General features: G+C 49.9%; 1 protein-coding gene across 2 annotated transcripts in view; it reads right to left on the bottom strand.

Annotated features, from left to right (window-relative positions):
* Nucleotides 1–20,219, bottom strand: part of FRMPD3 (FERM and PDZ domain containing 3) — a 74,248-nt gene extending 54,029 nt beyond the window's left edge. The window contains exons 1-3 of one of the 2 annotated variants that reach the window (XM_012727245.1): nt 20,156–20,219; nt 4,480–4,621; nt 1,445–1,547 (exon numbers count right to left, since the gene is read on the bottom strand). In XM_012727245.1, coding sequence (XP_012582699.1) covers nt 1,445–1,547; nt 4,480–4,603 — 227 coding nt within the window. In that variant the 5' untranslated portion in view covers nt 4,604–4,621; nt 20,156–20,219. Of the gene's footprint in view, nt 1–1,444; nt 1,548–4,479; nt 4,628–20,155 lie in introns of those variants that run through there. The other variant, XM_012727244.1, reaches the window with a different exon arrangement.
* Between the last annotated feature and the right edge of the window lie 437 nt (nt 20,220–20,656).

The raw sequence follows: 20,656 nt of genomic DNA, 5'->3' as shown, positions 1-20,656 counted from the left end.
TGAAAAATCTTTTAAAAATGTTTATTTATATGTATTTTACATCTTTTTTCACTTTTCTTTTTTTTTACAATGTCTGCTTCTTTTCTCAAGTGGAGTCCCCATAGAATTTTCCACCACCAGTTCACCCATGCACCTATTTTCTCTATTCTTTTTCAACAGATGTAGGCAAGGGGGTATATAGTTGGTGTGTGTGTATGTGGGGTAGCTGTGTGCAGTTTGCATACTGTGTGTATGTGTGATAGAAGGTGTACATAGTGTGTGCGGTAGTACGGTCTGCATGGGATATGGTATGCATGTGGGTGTGCGGTGTAGATGGTGTGTGCGTGGATGCATGTGTGGTGTGCATGGTTGTGTATTGTAAGTGGTGTGTGCACACCTGTGGGGTGATATCCATTGGGTATGTGCATGGGTGAGTTGTGTGTAGTAGGTATGATGTGTGAAGGCACGCAACACATGTGTATGCCATAGACGGTGTGTGTGCGCATGCGTGTGCGGTATGCATGCTGTGTGTGTGGGCACCTGTGGTGTGTGATATGATATGCATGCTGCACGCAGTATGTGCTGTGGTTGTTAGAGATGTTGTGTGTGCGTCTGTGGCATGTGTGCTGTGATCTGCATGGTGTGTGTGTTTACTATGCATGGTATGTGTAAGGTAGAGATGGTGTGTATGTGGCATGTATGCTGTGGATGTTGTGCTTGTATGTTTGGTATGTTTGACCAGTATGGTGAGTGGTATGCACGGTGTGTCTATGGTATAGGTGCTGGTGTGTGTGTGGCATGCACAATGTGTGTGCAGTGTGCACGATGCCAAGGTTATATGTACATGTGATACGTGTGGTGCGTGTGGTACACATGGTATGTGTGTGGTATAGATGGGGTTGTATGTTGTGGATGGTGTGCATGTGTGCTGTGCAGTGGTAAAAGAGGGGAAATGAAGTCAGCGCGATCGCTCCCATGTACAGGTGGTGGAGGTGCCTGTATACTGTTCTTTCTCTTGCGCCCATCTGCGGAGGGTGTTCAGTGTCACACACACCATAAGCAAAATCTACAATGGCAGGTTCCCTTCCTTAATCCTCTGACTAGGAATTTGGATGCACTTCTCTTTGGGATTTTGGGGTGGGGGTGTGAAAAGGCGAGAAACTATGTCTTTCTCACACCGTGCTTCTCTCAGTGTTCCTTTAATGGCTTGTTTGGTTCTCGTCAGTTACTTGGTCTGTCCTACTGCACAGTAAGTCAAAAATCCAAAGGGTCTGGGTAAGGGGAGTAGTTGGGCAGAGAGGAGATAAGGCGAGGCTCTCACAGGAGCTTGTTCTTCGAGGGGGCTCACTAGGCTGCTCTGCCTGGGAGGACGCCTCTCTTAGAGTAAAGGTGGACAGTGGTAGCCCCCTGGGACAGGGGGAGAGGGACTGCTCAGCTCCCTGCCAAGGCCCAAGAGGCCCGTTACCTGATGAGTTCTATGCACCTCTCCCTGGGGGCTTCACTCACGTCTTCCTCATTAATAGCCACAATCTGGTCACCAGCCAGGAGCTTGTCCTCAGAGGGGCCTCCTGCAGAGGAGAGGAGAGAGGTGTGAGGGCTTAGAGCCGCTGCTAGGAAAGCACAGGTCTGGGCTGGAGTTGCCAGTGTCGGTGGGAGCTGAAGCGCGCTGAGGGTTGTGGGACAAGGCACAGGCCCAGGCCGGAGTAGGTTGGGAGGAGCAGGAGCACTACTGGAGCTCCTGGCCACTGCCGCCAATGGCAGCTGCAGGGCAGAGAACTGAAGAAAGGATGGAGTGGACCTCTGTAGCAGAAGACCCCAGCCCAGGCCTGGGCCTCAGATGAGCTTAATACATGCTCTCTGGCTTGGTTCGAAAGAGGAACCCAGACTTCCATTTCACAATGGAATGACTTCCAGACTGCTGAAGATGCTATAGGGGATGGCAGGAGGGGGAGCGGTCTTCTTACGTCAACATTATTCTCTGGTCTACAATGGTCTAGGCATTCACTTGCCTGTAGACAGGGGATGCACTAAAAGACCCAAGTGTTTACTTTTCTTTCCACACTGAGAGATGCTATCCTCCAAAGCACCGAGGGAAAAAGGCGCAGGCCCCTGGTCACAGGCAGTCAGCAGTCTGCCTCTTCCTACTCGTCTACTGTCCAGGTTAAGAAAGAAGTTTGCCTGAGGGCCCTACCTCCTTGGTTGAGGCAAAGGGTGGGGCAGAAGGATGTCACGGGCTATGTATCCTACCTCTTGTGTCTGGTAAAGATTGGGAAAAAAGCTTTCAGAGATGCAGGGAGAAGGAGAGGTGAGAGCCACCCTAATTCAGACCCCAGAGAAATATTTCATGACATGTTCCACTCTCAGAGCAGACTTGACACTTGCTGCGTTCACTTTAATGGGTCAGATGCCAACTGCCCCCTCTCTCTACAGAGAAGTGTGCTGCCCCAATTCAAGAACAATGTCATTTGTTGCTGGATGGCTCTGGAGTGTGGTCTGTGCGAGGCTGTGCCAGCCTCAGCACCTGACGTGCAGTGGCCTTCAGCCCATTAGTCCCGGACAGTACAGTGTCTTCAGGAGGGGAGACCCTGGTGGTGAAGAGGTTGTCTTTAGCCAGCTAGACCTAGCTTCTAATCCCAGAGCTGCAATTCTCTAGCGTGGGATCTAGGAAGAGACATTTCATCTCCGTGAGTCTCTCTCCTCATTTGTAAAATGGGGAAAATAACAGCGTCTATGTATCACAAGAATGTTGGGAGAGTGAGATGATGAATGGACAATACTTCAGACAGCTTATTGACGTAGGCAGGACTCGGATACATGGTAGACAATTCCTTCAACTTACTGCATTCCTTTGATCTAGTTCTGCCCTGATGCTGGTCTGCTAGGTGGAGGTCACTACTTCTTTCCTCCCACTGTCTCTGCCTCGCTCCCGAGCCGTGGCTCTGTGATGGCCGTGCTCATACTGATGTACTGCTACTGCTGCTTTCACGGAATGGTTTGCTGGCTGGCTCAAGCATAACCGCTCCTCTACAAGATACATCTTGTCTTTTCCTACGGTCTCCAAAGCAGAACCAAACAAGCCCTCTGCATTCGAGAGCCACCTGGGCTGGAAGCCGCTCTGCAGCGCAGCCTGTCTTTCCAGGGCTGTGCCTGCCAGGCCCGGGCTTTATGCAGCCCTCACCTGCAGTGTTCCTTCTTTTCCTCTCCTCCAGCTCTGCCTCTTCATTCTCATACGGCTTGCAGCCGAACGCTTAGTGTAGGCCTGGGGGGCCTCCTAGGGCCCTGTGAATCCTGTCTCCTGCGGAGTTGAAGCAAGGGCTCCCGGTGGTCTTTGACAAAATTTTATCTGCTGCCTCTTTCCTAAGACACATTTGCTTTCTGATCAGAGTCAAAAACCTTTTGCCAAACTGCATGACTGGCTCCGGAGCCTTAGGTTGGCCACACACTCCTGTACTGAAATGTTGTTTTCTCTATGCCCTCTAGTTGAAGAGCGAGCTCACAAAAACTCTTTTTCTTTTCCTTTGAGGATTGCAAAATTCATCAAATTTCTGCAAGACCAGTTTGTACTCCGGCTGCTCCTCTTGACTGAGCGAGAAACTGTTGTAAACATCTAAAGCCTCAGGCCCAGCAAATCAGGAATAAAGCTCCTTTAAGTCTGTCTTTTCTGTCACTGCCTAACAGATCCGGAACAAAACAATGCTTCAGCCCTCTCCCCCTTCATTCTCGATGCTGCCACGGTTCAGGCAGGCCTTTGCTTGTGCCTCCTGCATGGTCCCATTCAAACCGCACTGCCAACACAGCAAACAGCAGGTGCATATGCTGGCTCTGCTGTGCTCTAGCTCAGTGACCTCGCACGAGTCATTTCCTCTATACCTCAGATTCCCCATTCATAAAATGGGAGACCACTTACCTTACAGCTTTGGCTGTGGGGATTAAACAAGATGATGTAGGTACTAATTAAGGGTAGATGTCGTTCCTGCCACTGTGTGTTCAGAGACTTGATTCTCCTCTCCTCTCCTGCCCCTCACTGGGTCCTGTTCCAGTCTTGAATGGCTGACCTATTTCATGAGCATATTCCACTCTTCACTGCCTGATGGTTAGATTCTCAGGGACAGGAACTGTGTCTTGAACTCCCCTCCAACCTGCATGGGCTTAGAGTAGGCAATCTATAAATACTTGTTGAATTGAACTGAATGGGTATTTCTCATCCAAGGCAACACGGCTCTTCCATGAAAATTCCACTCAAAGGGAAGCTTTATTAAGACTCAGACCCTATCAAGCCATGAACTGCGGCCTCTGGCTAGGCGCCAAGCCACATCCATGGTTTGTGGTGCTCAGTCTTAAAAGACCAGCTCCCTCACAGGAATTGGTTGGCAAGTCTTCACCCACTCTTCAAGAATTCCTGGGCAACAGTGTGTACTCGGGAGCTCTGCTTGCTGGGAAGATGTGTAGGTGTTGGGGGACAGGAGCCAGGGCTAGGGGGACACTCTGAGGGGCACCTACCTGGCCTCACAGATCGCACCACCACAGGCCTCTCACTGCCAGCCACGAAGCCAAAGCCATATATAGGGTCTCGGTGAATGGTCACTTGTCGCTGAGTTTCCGCTGGCAGCTGCTCACATTCCATAGCATTTGAGCTCTCTTCCTGCATCACATGACCGGGGGAGGGGGAAGATGGGAGCAAAACAAGACGCAAAGGCACCTAAGCCTCAGAACCAGTGGCAAAGGGCACCCATCAGGCACTTGGGAGTTCATGAGCTTCGCTTCCTACATCCTTTGGAACCAGCGGAGGTGATGGCAGCCTCACATTTCAGATAGGAGAAAGAGGTGTCTAGGAAGGAGAAGGCACTTGCCTACAGGGCCAGAGCCCACAGAGGAGACAGGTGCCACAGAGGCTGTCATTAGACTCAGTCCCTTCGTCCAGGAAATTGGGACACTAGAAGGCACCTGAAAGCAAATGTGTTATTCCAATGGTTAATTGGCATGACCCCCTCAAATTGGCTGGTAACTCACTAAGGGAAACCCAAACCTGGAAGGAACAGCCCACAAAATAAGCACGTGAGTGGGGGAAGGCATATGAAGTCATTTCAGAATTTAGAGCATCTTCATGAAGTCCTTGTGCAATTTTAAACTTGACTATCCCTTGGGTTATATATAAAAACAAGCGATTTGGACGGCATATATAGACAAATGTGCTAATGTTGAGGACCATTACCTTACACAATCGTATATAATGCCAACTTCTTTCAGTTAGTGGAACAACTGGGAAACGGCTCCCATGAGCAAGAAGGGGAGCTGTGTCCTGGGACTACCTGCAGACCCGAACCCCACATGAGCCAGGAGAAGAGAAATCACTGTCCTAACACCTGGGATAGAGACCAGATGGTTCTCCTGGTGCCCACAACTTGAGGTACTGAAGCTTAGCAATTACACAAGGACTTTATAAAGGTTCCCCAGCACAGGCCTGGAAAAGGCATACGGCAGGCGGAGATGGGGCTGAGCGCAGTATTTCAATGAAGAGCCTGGGGGTGGAAAGGAGGAGAGCCTGGAGCGTGCGAGAGCACTGGGGGGCCTGGGCCAGGGAAGGAGGCAAAGAGATGAATGACTGGCCCACAGGCAAGGCAGGGCAGGTGGAAGAGAGGGGCCCAGAGCCTTAGCTCCCAGAGTTGCCATCTCTCTATCCCCTGGCTCCGGCCTAATTGCTAGGGCTTATTCTCCAGGCTCAGTATGTATGTTTTGAAAATTAAGGTTCCAGGTGGGGACCTTCAGAAGAAAGTACAGAAGGCCAGCAGCTAATTAATCAAACTAGTCGAAGGGTTTTAAAAGAAGTGGGAGGTTCTGACACTATGAGAATGTTGACTAGCGCAGAATACCAAATTCCTTGGTAGCAAATGGTTTCAGGCAATTAGGATGTTTATCAGGACACAAATTCAGTAATTAGAGAGGAGCTCTAGGACTATTTATGTGGGGGGAGATTTAGAGTAATTATACATCAAAGAGGATCCACAGTCCTGGGCTTGTCTCTATCATAGATGACCATGGCTCACGTGACCCTGCCACATCGACTCTAGCTGCCCCCAGGCTGGTTTGGGGGTCTAGTGCCATTTAGGGAGGCCAAAGGGGCTGCTAGGATAAAGTCAAGCCTCCTGAAGTCAAGGTGAATTCAGAAACTGGCTCCTTCCCTCACACACTGGCAAGACAGGTGTTTAATAGAAAGTCTGTTGGAAGCTGGAACGTGGCTGGCTGGTGACTTGGGCAGTCACTCTCCCGGGACAGGGGCTCTGCGAGGGTGGAATTGGGCTCGTGCTTCTACTCCTGGTGGCAGGCAGGAGCTCAGCCTTGAGGGAGCTGCAGAAGATTCCAGCAGCCATGGTGTGCCTTGCCCCCAGGGCTGCTTTGGAAGCCAGCCCTTTGTCTCCATCAGCCAATCTCCTCGGCACTAAAAGGGCCTTCTTTCTGGGAAGACAGGATGCCAGCTCACTTCCGCAGGGGTGCCAGTCCGGCAAGCTGGAGGGCTAGTCTGTGGTGAGGGGAGCCACAGCAAAAGGCAGCAAGGCATATCCAGGCGAGCGGAGAAGTGCTCTGTTGTGTCCTGAACCCAGAGAGTCCCGGCCACCTCAGCCTCCACTTCACGGCCTTTTTCTTTATCCGAAGCTGGGGACACTTGAGTCTCCACTGGGCCTTTAGGCACCGCCAACACTGAGGAACACAGACATTCCTGGAGCCAAAGAGCTGCGAGCTTTTGTGACACAGGGTTTTGCTTTCCTCTTTTGACTCACATGAAGCCATCAACAAGTATTTATTGAGTGCCTACTCAGCAGTCAGAGCCTCCAGGGACACAAGACACGTTATGGTTCTCTACCCTCAAAGAACCTCCATTCTAGTAGGGGATATAAAAGATGGTTATACAGCAAACAAAGGATTTAGCATGGTAACTGAGGATAGTATAATGAAGACTGAAGGGGGCTCAAAGGTGGCTTCAGGGAGAGGGGTGGAGGTTCTGGAGAGGGTTTGGAGGAGGAGGAGGTGGGAACTGGGGCCAGGAAAGGACAGTGATAGGAAGACCGAGATGCCGAATTTGGTCTATGGGAAGCCCCCATCTTCCTCAGGGGACCCAGCACTTCCACAGCCACGGGTATGACTGGAGCACGTTAGTCCATAGGTTGTGAGTTGTCCCTATCTGAGTGTGACTACTTACCCCTAACCAGGGCCTCCTCTAATTCTGTAAGTACCCCTGTCTTCACACTCTCTGGGCCTTCCCAGGCATCTGTGGTCAGGAAAGAACCCCCTCCACTGGCAGGCAGAAGACCATTTTATAATGCACGTTGCTTCTTCTCTTCTGGGGTTTGCATCTTCCAGTGTCGGCAGCTGAGCCCCTCTGAAATTTGCTAAGTGCCAGGAGATTTGGGAGTGACACTGAAGGCAAGCAGTGATGGATGACAGGAGCTCAGCTGTCCACAGATCACGTGACAGCCCTCCTGGCGGGAGGTGGGGGTGGGGATCGGCAATTTGACTTTGAAAGATGTTTGGCTTCTGGTCCCTTCAATAGAGCAACCCTGAGCAAAATTAGAATTATGAAGTAACCAATGTGTATAGTCCACTTACCCTTCCCAGCTTTGTTTCTGGGGCCTGCACTTTGCTTCTGTTGTTTGCCTGAAAGCACAAAATGCCTTTATCCATTCTGTTCCCTTTTTACCCAAGACTCCCAAAGGGAACCCAGCATCCTGTGCCAGACTTGACCTCTCTAATCAGTGACCCAGGTAAGGACCTCATCTTTCTCTTCTGCCTAATGACAACAACACTTTATAACCATGTGATTGCTTGTAGTTTTACATGCATTACTTCATCTGAGAAGGGTGCTTTCATATTCTCTAGCTGTCCTGTCAAATAAGTTAGATACTGCGCCTCCTCCATTCCAGCTTCCAAGGTAAGTGATGGAAGTTGAGTCCCAAAGCAGCTGGAAGCACAGTAAGGACCCAGGCATCTCAGACAGGGCTCCCCATCTTGGCAGCCCCATCTATACCCTCCGGGCTCCTGAACCTGTGGGCTATTTAGTCTCCATCACCTCACTCCAGACTCCTGGCGAGTCTGGATGGCTGGCCTACATCCTAATTAACCTGCCTCTCTGCATTGTTGGGAGAATAAAATGAGATCATGGCTACAGAAGCACTTTGGAAGGTTAAACATAGCACACAGATGTAGAGGTGGCGATATCACTGGCAGCATTATTTGGGGTGGCTGAGATAAACTTCACCGGCTTCACACAATCCAGGCCTTCCCTCATCAACTCCTGGCCTGGAAGAGACTCATAAGGTATTCTGTCTCCTGGCTTTCCAGGCAGATGACTCTCAGACAGCCTGGCTCTCTGTGGGTGCCCGGTCTAGTGGCTAAAAGGATCCTCTGTGGCCATCCAAAGAGGGTCCAGGAGCTGGCGCTCATGCTGACGACTGTTGCTAGGCAGGACGTGGCGAAAGGACAGGTGAGCTGAGATGGATGGATTCGGGGCTGATGCTCTGGCCCTGGCCTACTGGGTATAAAAGACAGAATCTCTAACAGACTCCTAGGCATCAGCTTTGCGTTCCCCATCCCTCCTTGCCTTTGGCTCTTTTTTCTTTACATGTGGTTGGCTCCTTGGGGAGTCTTGTCACTCCCCCTCACAAACTGAAAGATCTGGAGCCATGTGGGGCCAATTAGCCCTGTGATTTCAATCACGGGAGCCTGACTCTCCAGGAAGCTCCAGAGGATCCAGCATGGCAGCTGGGCCCCCAGAGATGTCATCTTCTGCTGGTGGCAGAGATGGGAGTTCCATCCCCAGGGCTCTGGAATGGCCTCTAACAAGAAGCTTGGATGCAAACCCTTCTTCCATAAAGGAGCCCTCACTGAGGCTAGCAGCGCTGCTTAAACTTGCAAGTGTCTGTGCAGCATCCGCGGGGTTAGCAAAAGTGACTCTGATGCTGTAAGTCTAGAGAAAGGACTGAGTTTGTAACAAACTCCTAGGTGGTGCCACTCACTGATTCACAGGCCATACTCTGAGAAGCACGAGTAGGAGAGAAATTTGTGTTTAAGTTATGAGAGAGCCACGACCAGGTGGGAAGGATTTTGGTGCTTTCATTCAGTCAGATTATAGCATTGAAGGCCTAAGTTAAAACATAAATGCTATTGGGAGAAAGGACACATAAATTCTTGCAAATGACAGGCTCAATGACTGTAGTGATTTACCCCATGAGAGAATAGGGAGGGTTCTAGATATACATGAAGTAAGACAGAAAGCTGCTGATAGGGAGGAGAGAGAAATCTGGCTAGGTGGGGCACTGTTTAGCTTTGCTAAAGAGTTTGGTCAGCAGAACAGTCTGGGAGCTTGCGACATCTGAGAATAAGGTGAGGACGATTCTGAAAGAGAGGACAGTGTGGAAAACAACAACGGTTGCCATCCATTGTGACCTTGCTAGGGACCAGGCACTGTCCACGAGTTACCTCACTCCAGTCCCACAACAACCCACCAGTAGGCCACATTATTGCCTTTTTACAGATCGGGAACCCAAGATTTGGGGACAGTCGTTCAGCAGCTGGCTTCAAGGCACACACTGGATCTGCACTGTGGGAGAACCACAATGGCAGCCCAGGTCTGGCTTGACTTCAGAGCCAATTTCCTACACAATTTCTGCCAACGACCTGTGGTTGGCAGCTGCCCAGGAGGCAATAAATTAACCCCATGGAAGGAATCAGCAGACTGTTTTCTGAGGTGAACTGAGGGTTAGCCCAGTGCTATCTATCAGAATAGACTGCCTCCTTGAAGCCACCACACAAGTGGGGACATGCTGGAGACCCCAGCCTTGACTTCCTACATGCCTCTAAGTCTACATTCCCAAAGGGCAGACACCCTACAAGGTCTAACATGCCTGCTAATGTCACTCACCAATAGACAGGAGCCCTCAAGCCTTTTATCATTCCTCAGAGCCCATCCCAACAGTGGTCTGTTCATACCCCAACTCCACCCTTCTCTTTCCTTCAAACCCTTCCGCTGTGTCCTGTGGAGCCCCCAGTCAACAGCAAATTCCCCTATCTCCCTTAATATTGACTTATTGTTTGAAAGTGCCCTTCACCTTACTTCCCAGTGGAAGCCTGGTTTATTCCTTGAAGACATTACTTGCCCACCTCTCAGTCTTCTCAAGTGGAAGCTGGTTTTATTTTCTCTCTCAAGTCTCACTATCTTCAGGACCTGCAGGTGGAGTGGGAGGCTGCCAGGCTTGCCAACTCTGTCTCCAGACCATTTCTCCTCCTTCCTTCTGCAAAATTCCTGCTCCTTTGAGGATATGCCTGCCACCCACCTCTCTGACTTTCTCCATCCTCATTGTTATCCGTGACTTCCTGGGTAAGTGGCCAGTCTGACAGAGAACTTCAGTTTCCACTCACAGGTGATCTTCCTTTCCATCCCAGATCTTTTTATTTTATTGTGGGAAAACATACATAACATAAAACGGGCCATTTTTACAGCTCAGTGGCCTTAAGTATACCCACTTGTACTGCAGCCATCCTTACCATCCATCTCCAGAACTTCTCATCACCCAAAACTAACTCTGGACCGATGAACACCAATTCCCCACCTTCACCTCCCCCTAGTTCCAAGCAGCAACTTTTCAGTTTCTCTCTCTATGAATCTGACTCTTCTAGGAGCCTCATATTGTTAGACTTATGTAATATTTATCCTTTTCTGACTGGCCTCCTTCACATAGCATTAATGTCATCAAGGTTCATCCATGTTAAAAGATGTGTCAGGATTTGCTTCCTTTTAAAGTCTGAATAATATTTCATTGTGTAAGTGTATGACATTTTCCTCATCTGTCAACAGACACTTGCGTTGTTTCTACCTTTTGATGGTTGTGAATAATGTTGCTATGAACTGTGAGATATCTGTAAAATATTTTGGGGGGTCCCTGCTTTCACTTCTTTTGTGTCTAACCCCAGAAGTGGGACTACTGGGTGATACAGGAATTATAGGTTTAATTTTTTGAGGAATTGCTATACCATTTTCCACAGTGACAGCACCATTTTCTACAAGGGTTCTTATGTCTCCACCTCTTTGCTTTCTTTCTTTCTTATTGTAAATATATTTTGTATTATTTTCATAACAGTCACTCTAATTGGTGTGCCCATTCCAGTTCTTAATATTGTCAATGAACTTGGCATCTACCTGTGAGCTGGGGTCTTCTCCAAACATCAACTTCCTCCACTTTGTTCAGTCACTCACTCCATTGCCAACTCTAGTCTTTGGGCCGACATCCATGAGCAGATACTCCCGCACATCTCGTCTCCCTTGCCGTCACCCCACCCTCTGCCACCACATCTATCCTGCTGTTCCACCTCCACATGGACCTCAGGGCTGACGTCCACAAGGATTCAAGGAAAGCAGGAGTAATAGGAATGCATCTTGATCTCCTAGTCAACTTCCCACTTCCTATGTCCTTTTCCTGGAATTCTGTCTTTATTCTACAAGGAGTCCATTCTTTATCCTTGGGGGTCTCAGTTTAAATGTTACTTCCTCAGAGAGGCCTTCCCTGATTGTTCACTTTTATCTTTAAACTCTCCCTCTGATTGTTCACTTTTATCTTTAAACTCTCCCTCTGATTATTCACTTTTATCTTTAAACTCTCCTTATCTTAATCTCCCTTCATGCCCTGATTAGGGCTCCTGATCTCTCCCTAGAACCATTTTCTCACAGACGCCTTCAATTCCCTTCCTTTCTCTCCCTCTGTTATACTTGCATTGTGAAATCTTGTGACTTGATGAACTCACATTCTCCACTTTAGCATTTGAGTAGCTGAAGGCAGCTGGAGAAAAACCACACCATTGGGTAGATGACTTTCAATCACAAGCCTGGTATGGGTTTTCAACAGAACCACTTTCTCATGTCTCACTCATGAAAATGACTATTTCAGAGCACTCCCTTCCATCTTCCTCACCTTCTCATTTGCCCCAACAAGTTTCAGCTGATGTTATTCCATATGTTACGGAGAAAACAGAAGCCATAAATGAGAGCTCCGTTGTCTTACCATGAAATTTCAACACCATCCAGTCTGCCTTTGTACCCATGAGCTCTTTTACCCTCCTATTAAAATGGAGGATGTTTCCTTTCTTCTACCAATGCTTGATTGCTATCTCCTGTTGTCTTTTCAAGGATTTTGCTCCTTTGAGCATTCAGTTTCCTCCTAAATCTTTCATCTGTACACCTCTCCAGAGTCCTGCTCGAAATCATCTATCCTTGAGAAAGCAAACAGAAACCACTTCTTTCTCCATAATCCCTAGCACTGTCGTCATTACCTGCTCCCCTTTCACAGCAAAAATGTTCAAGATTTCCTACACATATTGTCTCCACTTCATCTCCAACTTGCTCCACAATCCATTATACTCTGGCTTCCATAACTGTCATTCCAGAGGTGCTCTTGGTAAGGTCACCAATGGCCTTCCACGTCATTGCTCAGTCCCCATCTTACTTCATCTCTTACCAGCTGTGTGCCCTCCTTCTTGAAAAGTTCTCTTTTTTTTTTAGCTGCTACGATTCTCTTCTTAGTCTTCAGTGACCTCTCTGCCTTTTCTTCTTCATCTGTTTAGTCTCTAGGTACAGCATTTCTTCCCAACTTAGCCTCTACTCTCTTTCCCGAGGTGATCTCATCAGTCCCCTGGCTTTACATACACATCTGTCTGCAGACAGATCCCAAATCTGCATTGTATCCACATCTCTCTGAGAGCGCCCCATTGCTCCATTCCAACTCCCTACTCCGAAGGCTCCACTTTTATGTCTTACAGGAATCTCAACCTTAACATGTCCAAAACCGAACTCTTGATTTCTTCCCGTTCACATTTAGGCCCACCTCTGTCTACCTCATTTCAGAACGTGGTGCCCACATGTCTTCAATGACTCAAGCCAGAAATCTCAGAGCCATTCTTGAGTCTGTCTGTCCCTTCCCATATCCCCACTTTCAGAATCTCACCAACTGTTTCCATCTCTACAGCTATCACCCAATTCAAGCCATCACCGTGTCTCCCCCAGATTGCTGTAGCAGCCACTGTGCTGATGTTCCTGTAGCACTGCTGCTCCTTCAAATCTGACCTACAGATATTACAGAAGTCCAAATCAGATCGTATCACTCCCCTGCTTAAAACCCTGAAGGTGTTTCCCACTGGATATAAATAACGCTCAAATGCTTTTCCATGGCCCAGAAGGTCCTGTGTGGATCTCTGGCCCTCTTGGCAAACCCTTCTTATAATACTCTTACTTTGTCTAGTGCGGTCTGGCCGCACTGGCCTCCTTTTAGTCTCTGATCATCTCAAGTTCTATTCAACCTCGAGGCCTCCCCACTTGATAGTCTTCATTTCTTGAAAACCTCTTCCCTCGTTCTTCACATGACTGGTCTTTCGTTCTTCAAGTCACCATTTGAACGGCACCTCCTCACAGAGAGGCTAACGCTGGCTGTTATTCCTTTTACTGCAATCTGTTTGTTTCCTTCATGAGATCTGTCAGCATCTGTATTTAGAGATCCATTTATATGATTGTCTGTAACAATATATCCCATAAGTAATGTAATCCCACAAGAATAGAAATTCTATCGCTTTTGTTTTCTTCATCTCCTTGTAGAGTACCTGCATATGGTGCTTAATTAATATTTTCTAAATGGATGGATGGATGGGTGTGTAGATAGGTGTGATTTTGAAGATACAGATTAGGATCCTTTGGCCATTCCGTGTATTTCATGATCAAATGCCTACTGGTTCTGTATACATATGTGAAAGATGGGTTGCTGTGTGGGATTCTAGACCATGGGAGAAACATCTCTGGTCAAAGACAAAGCTAGGGAGAGAAGGGAAAGGAAGAGGACAAGGAGGGCTGCAATCTAAGAAGAAACAGGAGCCAGCATGGCCCACTCCTTTTGAGGATGCCAGGGTAGAGAAGTCTAATGGTGATTCCTCCTTAGGGAAGGAATGTTTCTTTAAAGGAAAAATAAGTCTCCTTTCAAAATGGCTGGAGCCTAAGGTGGGGGGGTGGGGCCTGAGCAGGATAACTTGGATATAGTCCTTTCCACTCCTGAGAGTCTCTGGGTAAATAATATGGTTGCTTTCCTAGGCTCGCCTCCTTTTTTCCCTGTAGGTCTTCAAGGCCCTGTAACTTCCTCCTCCATTGAACTTGGACAAGCATTTTCTGGAAAACCTGCTGGTGTCTGGATTCTTTTTCTAGTTTTCAAAGTTACTTTTCTCCAGTGGGTTGGAATGCAAACACCTGTCACCTGGTCTAGCAGGTCAAGAAGGGGCAGGTAGAGAGACCAAGGATGCCATGTGTCATTTCACAAATATCTGGGAGCCTAGAGTTACCTCAGAAAATACCAACCCCAGTGTTTCTGACAGAACACTGCAAAGGGCCCTCTCACACCGCTCCCTACTTCTCCCTACAGAGGCTACACATCCAGTAGACTCAGACATGTTGTCTAATAGGCCCAGACACGCACTTAGACTCTCCCTGCTGGGGAGGTGACAGATGTGAGTGATGTGCCAGATGTGAGGCTGGTGCCATATGGCACTGTGGGTCATAAGGTCTGAATCTGCTGCCACTGAGCTGTGGCAGAGTTAGTGGGGAGATCCTTGTATTTTAGCCCCCACTCACCTGTCACTGGCAGAGGCAGTGAGGGGGAACTAGAGCAATGAACCGTTCACGGGAGCTTGAAGGAGCTGTCATGTCACTCCAATGAGCCCTGGGCACCCCAGCCCCCACCTTCCATGTACCACACCTAGTATTTCTGAGGAAATCAGAGACAGAGATTGACTGGTGAGGAATGGAGGGGAAGACAGCTGAGCAGAAAGGGGGCCAGACAGCCAGGAGGGAGGGGTAAGGAGGGCAGAGAAAAACAGAGGTGTAGAAATGAGACAAGAGGCGGGCCTCGGTGGCAGTGAAAGAGAAAGCACAAGCACAGGGAAAGCCCTGCAGGGAACGCGTGCCCACGGACTCTGGTTTGCATTACCTTTTAGAGGCGCGCTCCTAAGCTGCCTGCTCTCCCAGTGCCCTTGAGCTTCCCCCAGCTCTAGCGCAGGGCTCCTGCTACTGTGAAAGGGCCACATGATAATGATAGCCTCCTGGTGTCGGACTTTGGGTGGTCCAGCTTTTCCTGGGGGGCACTTCTATTAAAATGCCATACTGACAGGAAATGGCACCTCCCTATTCCACAGATGGGCAAATCTAACAAGGCCTAAAGAGACGCAGGACAGTGACCTGACTTGGGCCAATTCCTCAGCCACCACAGGCTATATTATTCTCATGAGAGAGATTGAGATCAAGGGGTGAAATAGGAAGGGGAGAGAATTCCAGAAGGTAGGAGGGAATGGCCGTGATGGGACAAGTAGAGTTGGCAGGGAAGGGAGCAGCAGGCCTGATTTCTTCCCTCAGTGAACACATCTCTCTGAGGCCAGGCTGGGCTATAGAGCTCTGGCATAGAATGAGAAACCAAGAGCAGGTCCCTGGCCATCCAGATCTGTCTCTGCTCTTGGCTCCTAGCCTCTCGTCTGCCAAGGGCTGAACTGTAAACAAGGCTTGGAGGCCAGATAGGGGGAGCAGGTGTGGGCAGGAGCTGCTGGGAACATCCCAACAAGTAGCTGCCTCCAGCAGCCAAAGATCCGGGGCTCAAAGAGTACCCCTCTGGGTGGGTGGGGTGCCTGGCAGGTGCCTGCAGCACAGGGCTCCCAGAAGAGCCTCCCAAAACCAAAGGAGAGCTTACTTGGCTGACTGGCTGGCTGGCTGTGCTGTCTCCCTCCTTTCTGTAGGCTGCTGAGCATTGATGACCTGGGCCACCTAAGATGTCCCTACCCCTGAACTCTGGTCAAACTGCCAGGAATCTCAGCATTGGCAGGGACCCTGGGAGTTACGCACTTCACCCTTGTCCACCACATGCTGATTTTGGAAGCAGCAGAAGGAGGCTTCTAGAGGAGGACGACAGCAGCTGGGTACTACAGGAGGGGCCAAGCAGAGAGGGGGGTGTGGAGAACAGGCTCAGAGACAGAAGGGAGCAGGGGTGTTGGCAGGGGGCCTGGAGACCACAGCCTGAGTAAAGGCTGCTGGGGAAAGATGAGCCTAGAAATAAGCAGCTGGATCCTACCCAGGGAGACAGTGAGTACACCTTTGGCTCCTCTTTCTTCTCCTCCCCTACTCCTTCATGTCTGGTTCTGCTGGGGTGTAAAGCCCTCTCCCCAGTGCCCTCTTGGGGACTTTGTGAGATGAGCAGTCAAGTCTAGTCATAGCTGGACTGAGAAAAGCACATCTATCTGGCTGCTCTGCCTAGATGCCATCTGCCCCTGTGTGCCTGAGATGATGCAGGTGGGTATATGGGCTTAGGCACCATGCCCAGCAAGCGTCAGGCTGACCTCCTGGGAGGGAGCAAACAGGAGCAACCCCTGGCTTCTCCCTCTGTGCACCATCTCCAACCTGTCCATCCAGGAGCACAGGGTGGGGGCAGGGCCGAAATCAGGCCAAGAAGCAACTCAAAAAAGAGGTTATGTGAGCAGAGGCCTGGCCTGGTAAGCTCGGGTCATGCCATCTGGAGACATCCAGAAGATGCCAACTACAGCTTCAGGAAGTGACACCTTTCAGTCTGCCTAATTTCATCTCCCTACTAAGAAAGAGGAAGGTATTAGAAGGTTTTTCCTAAAGAAAAGGAAAGATTCCATGGAATCAGGGAAGGGGAAGTGGCTGGTGGGCCATCTAAGAATATGTTGGTATTTGGAAGTGAGGGGTGGACTACCCCTGTCTGTTTCCTGGCAGAAAAGTTGCAACCCTTAGCGGGCCCATGCACTTGTCTGCTGCTAGGGTTGGGGAAGACCGAATCCTAGGGATTCCTAAGAACCCACAGGCAACTGGGAAACACAATTCACCAATGGACCTCAGATTTGACTCACTGAGGTAGAAAGGCAAACCTGTGCATTTCCTAACCAAAAGGGTAAGGAAAAATGACTTTGGAGGGGGCCTCACCCTCTGTTACCCAGAATGTTCTATTAGTCAAAAAAGCCCTCTGGCAAGCATTTAGGTTTGGGCATTACAGAGTGCATTTGTCGTTTTTTCAATGATGAAGATTCACAGTTGGGACTCTGCAGAATATCACTGCAGAATAACGCAAGCTCTGCTCCCACATCCCTTCTTATAAGAGGGCTCTAGTGGAGACACTGGCTCAGGATCAGAGGCTCCCGCCACCAGCTTTTAGTTAACATGCACTCATGCATTCACTCATTCATGCAACCAAAATTCACTGGGCACTATATGTGCCAGGTCCAGAGCTGGGTACTGGAGTCTGACTAGGCATAGGCTGTCCCCTTAGGACGACTGCAGACAGAGGTGGGGGCAGGCATGCAAATCTAAAACCATGGCATGGAAAGGGGCAGCAGAGGATACTATGGAAACACAAAGGAGGGTCTGTTCCCCACTCCCCATGAATCCCAGAAGACCCCCTAGCTGAACAGTGAAGGTGAATAGGATTTCAGCAGATGAACAAGACAGAGAAGGGCATGCCAGGAAAGGAATGTCATATCACAGCAAATGAATAATAAGGAAGATTCAGTAAAGAGGGAAACCTCTAGATATTTAAGCCACTGCAATTAAATGAAGAAATCAGAACAATGCAGGCAAAACTGAAGGGAATCTTTAATCTCGGTGGCAGAAATGAGACAGAGGACTTCTGAAAACATGTAGTATACTCAGAAAGGGCCAGAGAGACAACACAGCCCAGCATTGGGGTGACCAGCCAAGTGTCCTATGTACTACCCTAAAGCTACACATGGAAGCCCCACACACACACTTCTGATGCATGGAGGAGAAAGGGTGGACTGTCAGGGCTGCACTGAGATACAGCCATGGTAACGGAGACCAAAGTCACAAGGCTCACATGTGTGTGTGACCATGTCGAAGCTGGCCCTTGGGAGACCAGCTCTGTGAATGGGCCATGGTCAACAGCTGGAAGTTAAAGTGACTCCACTGTAGAAGCAGATGTGATACAGGGAGAGCCCCGGGAGGATGTGACCACATTCAGTTCAGGGCAGAGAGGCCATCTTAGGGGAAGGAGGGAGAAAGAGTGATAGGCACAGAGATATTATACTCAAATATCAAATAAGGGCTGTGGAAGCGTTGGCCAAGAAACAAGCCCACTCTCCCTTTCCAGGAGTGAGAAAAAAGCTTTGCTGAGCAAGACCAGGCTCTAAAAACTTTTAAGAAAAACAATTCCTAAGAGAGGTACTCGGATAAAACCGTAATGTTGGATTAACAACTCCAAGGCAGCAGACCAGACACTTGTCTAATTAATAAAACTTATAAAGCAGAACAACTTATTGATTTTACAGGCACGACATTTAGTATAACAAAACCCACCTCCATGCCGGATGCTCCAAGTTCACTAGGAGGCCCTTTCTTGCCAACTAACACAACCCCTTTAACAAAGAGGGCTGGGAAAGGGCAGGACAGGGCAGCGCGCTGGGCAACTGCCCTGGGAAGAGAAGTGCCAGCTCCAGCAGCCTGGTAGGGGAAGGCAATGGGAGAAGCTCTGTCGCTGGCAAAAATCTGCCAATGATTAGTTCCAACCTGGGCTTTGGAGAAGATACATCTGGAACGCCAACTCTGGCCAGTGACTTAACCTTGTGAGCTTCAGTTTCTTCATGGATAGTACCTACTTCAAAGGACTTACATGAGGATTAAATATATACATAAAGTGCTGGCAAAAAGTAAGTGCTCAATCAGTAATAGCTATAGTAATTATTGTTGTTATTTTTAGCCACTTACTAATAGGATCTGTGGTCCTGTTATAGCCCACTTGGTTTGCCTTTCTCCAAGAATGTAATGGGGGTGATTTGAAACTAATTCAAATCTCTTTAGACCTTGGGCCCTGACTTCAGATCAAATCAGCACAACAGATAAGCTTTGCTGTGAGGAAAACCAACACTATTTTACTACTTCATTAAAGCCAACTTCTCATCAAATTTGTAGTAGTTAACCGTGTGGGTGCTGAAGTAAGAGTGGGTGGGAATTCCAGCTTTGAATTTCCCTAGCTGTGGGACCTTGGGCTTGACTACCTCTCTGTGCCTCAATTACCTCATCTGTAAAATGGGGGTAATATTTTTATCTATCTCACAAAGTTGCTGTGAAGGTTAAGTAATATACACATGCAAAAGCACTTTATGGCAGTGCTTGGCACATGAAAACTGCAGCAGGCCAGCTACTATCCTTACCTTTAAAGGGCTTAGCACTATGCTAGGCACACAGCAGTGGCAGCTACTATGCTCATCAGAGCAGAAGGGAGATCTGTATCTCTGGGAGGGGGCCTGAGTGGCTCAGGATAAACTAGCTTTTATGATCTCAGAACCTCCTCCTGAATTTTATTTACACAGCTCATAAGAAGTAATGGGTAGGTGCCCGCCAATCCCCATTTGCCGAGTTTCTACAGGTAAGGCACCACCTGGTAGGGCCGGCTAGTTTTCTAGCCCTGCGGAGCTGTGCCAGTGCCCAGCCATGCAAGGGCAGGCCTGCCTGGGTGCCTGGGGGCCTTGGGGACGCCAAGGCGCTGGAGAAAGGGCACCTAGAAACCCCGCACTTGCATTTTTAGACCTGGGGCGCCCCCGGGCTGCACTTGCTACAGAACTTGGAGCCGGCAAGCCCTGCGCTGGCGGGGAGGGTGGCCTTGCGCCCCTGGAGGGATCGTCCCACCGCGGTTGCTCCCCGGATTCTTGCTCTCGGCTCTCTCGGCTTCTCCTCTCCCTCCCCCACCACCTCCAGCCGAAAACTTCCCGCTCACACCGCCACTTTTCCGCCGGCATCGCAACCCCCAGCCCAGCGCATTTGCTTTTCAGTTTCCTCGCGGGTGCTGAGAAGAGGATCCACGAGCAGCCTGATGCCCCAATGCCTCCAAGGGGGCTGGGTGGGGGGCGGGTTTCGGATACGGCAGGCCAACTCAGTCCATCGACCGCGGACACCCAAGCGGGCACGCACCCGGGAACAGGGGTCCATGCCAGCGCCACCCTATCTTTGTGAGGGCTGCCCGGGACCCTAACACCGGGCTGCCGACTCCCCTACCATTCGAGACCTCGGCTTCAAAGGCCAGGCACCCAGCTTTCTGGCCCTTGCCCAGGGGAGCCCAGAGCCGGCTGCACCCAGAGTGGTACTTACTGTCGTGCACCTCGCCGGGCCGGGGCTGCGCGGCTGTCCGGCCCGGGCAACCTCTCGCCGCCGACTCCTGGCGCTGCCCCTGGCTGTGCCCAGCACCGACGGTACCGGCAGTGGCAGCAGCCGCGGCAGCGTCGGTAGGAAGAAAGATCACGCCTGCCTTAGAAACCCAGCCCCTGCTGTGACCAGAATCTAAAGGAGGCGACTGGCTCGGCCCCAGAGCCGCGGCTGAGGTGGCGAACTAGCTAGTGAGCAGCTGGTAAACACCGAGTCTGCTGCCTCCAGCGCTCTGAGGAGCCCTCCCCCTCCACTCCGCCCCGCAGCCCCCGCCCCTCCCCCTCGCGCCCCTTCCAGGCGGGTCCCAGGGGGGAGCGGGAGAGCTGGGAAAGGGAGGCTGAAAGCAGCTGCCGCAGGGCCAGCACTTCGTAAGTGCAGCCACTGTGCTTTGATATCTATTTCCTCAATCCAGCTCCCGCCCCATTGTACAGAAAAGAAAACCGAGGC

Source organism: Condylura cristata, unplaced genomic scaffold (genome assembly GCF_000260355.1).
Source record: "Condylura cristata isolate star-nosed mole 26May11 unplaced genomic scaffold, ConCri1.0 scaffold00019, whole genome shotgun sequence".
Taxonomy (NCBI): domain Eukaryota; kingdom Metazoa; phylum Chordata; class Mammalia; order Eulipotyphla; family Talpidae; genus Condylura; species Condylura cristata.
Note: the sequence above shows the minus strand (reverse complement) of the source record. Positions and strands in the feature narration are given on the sequence as shown.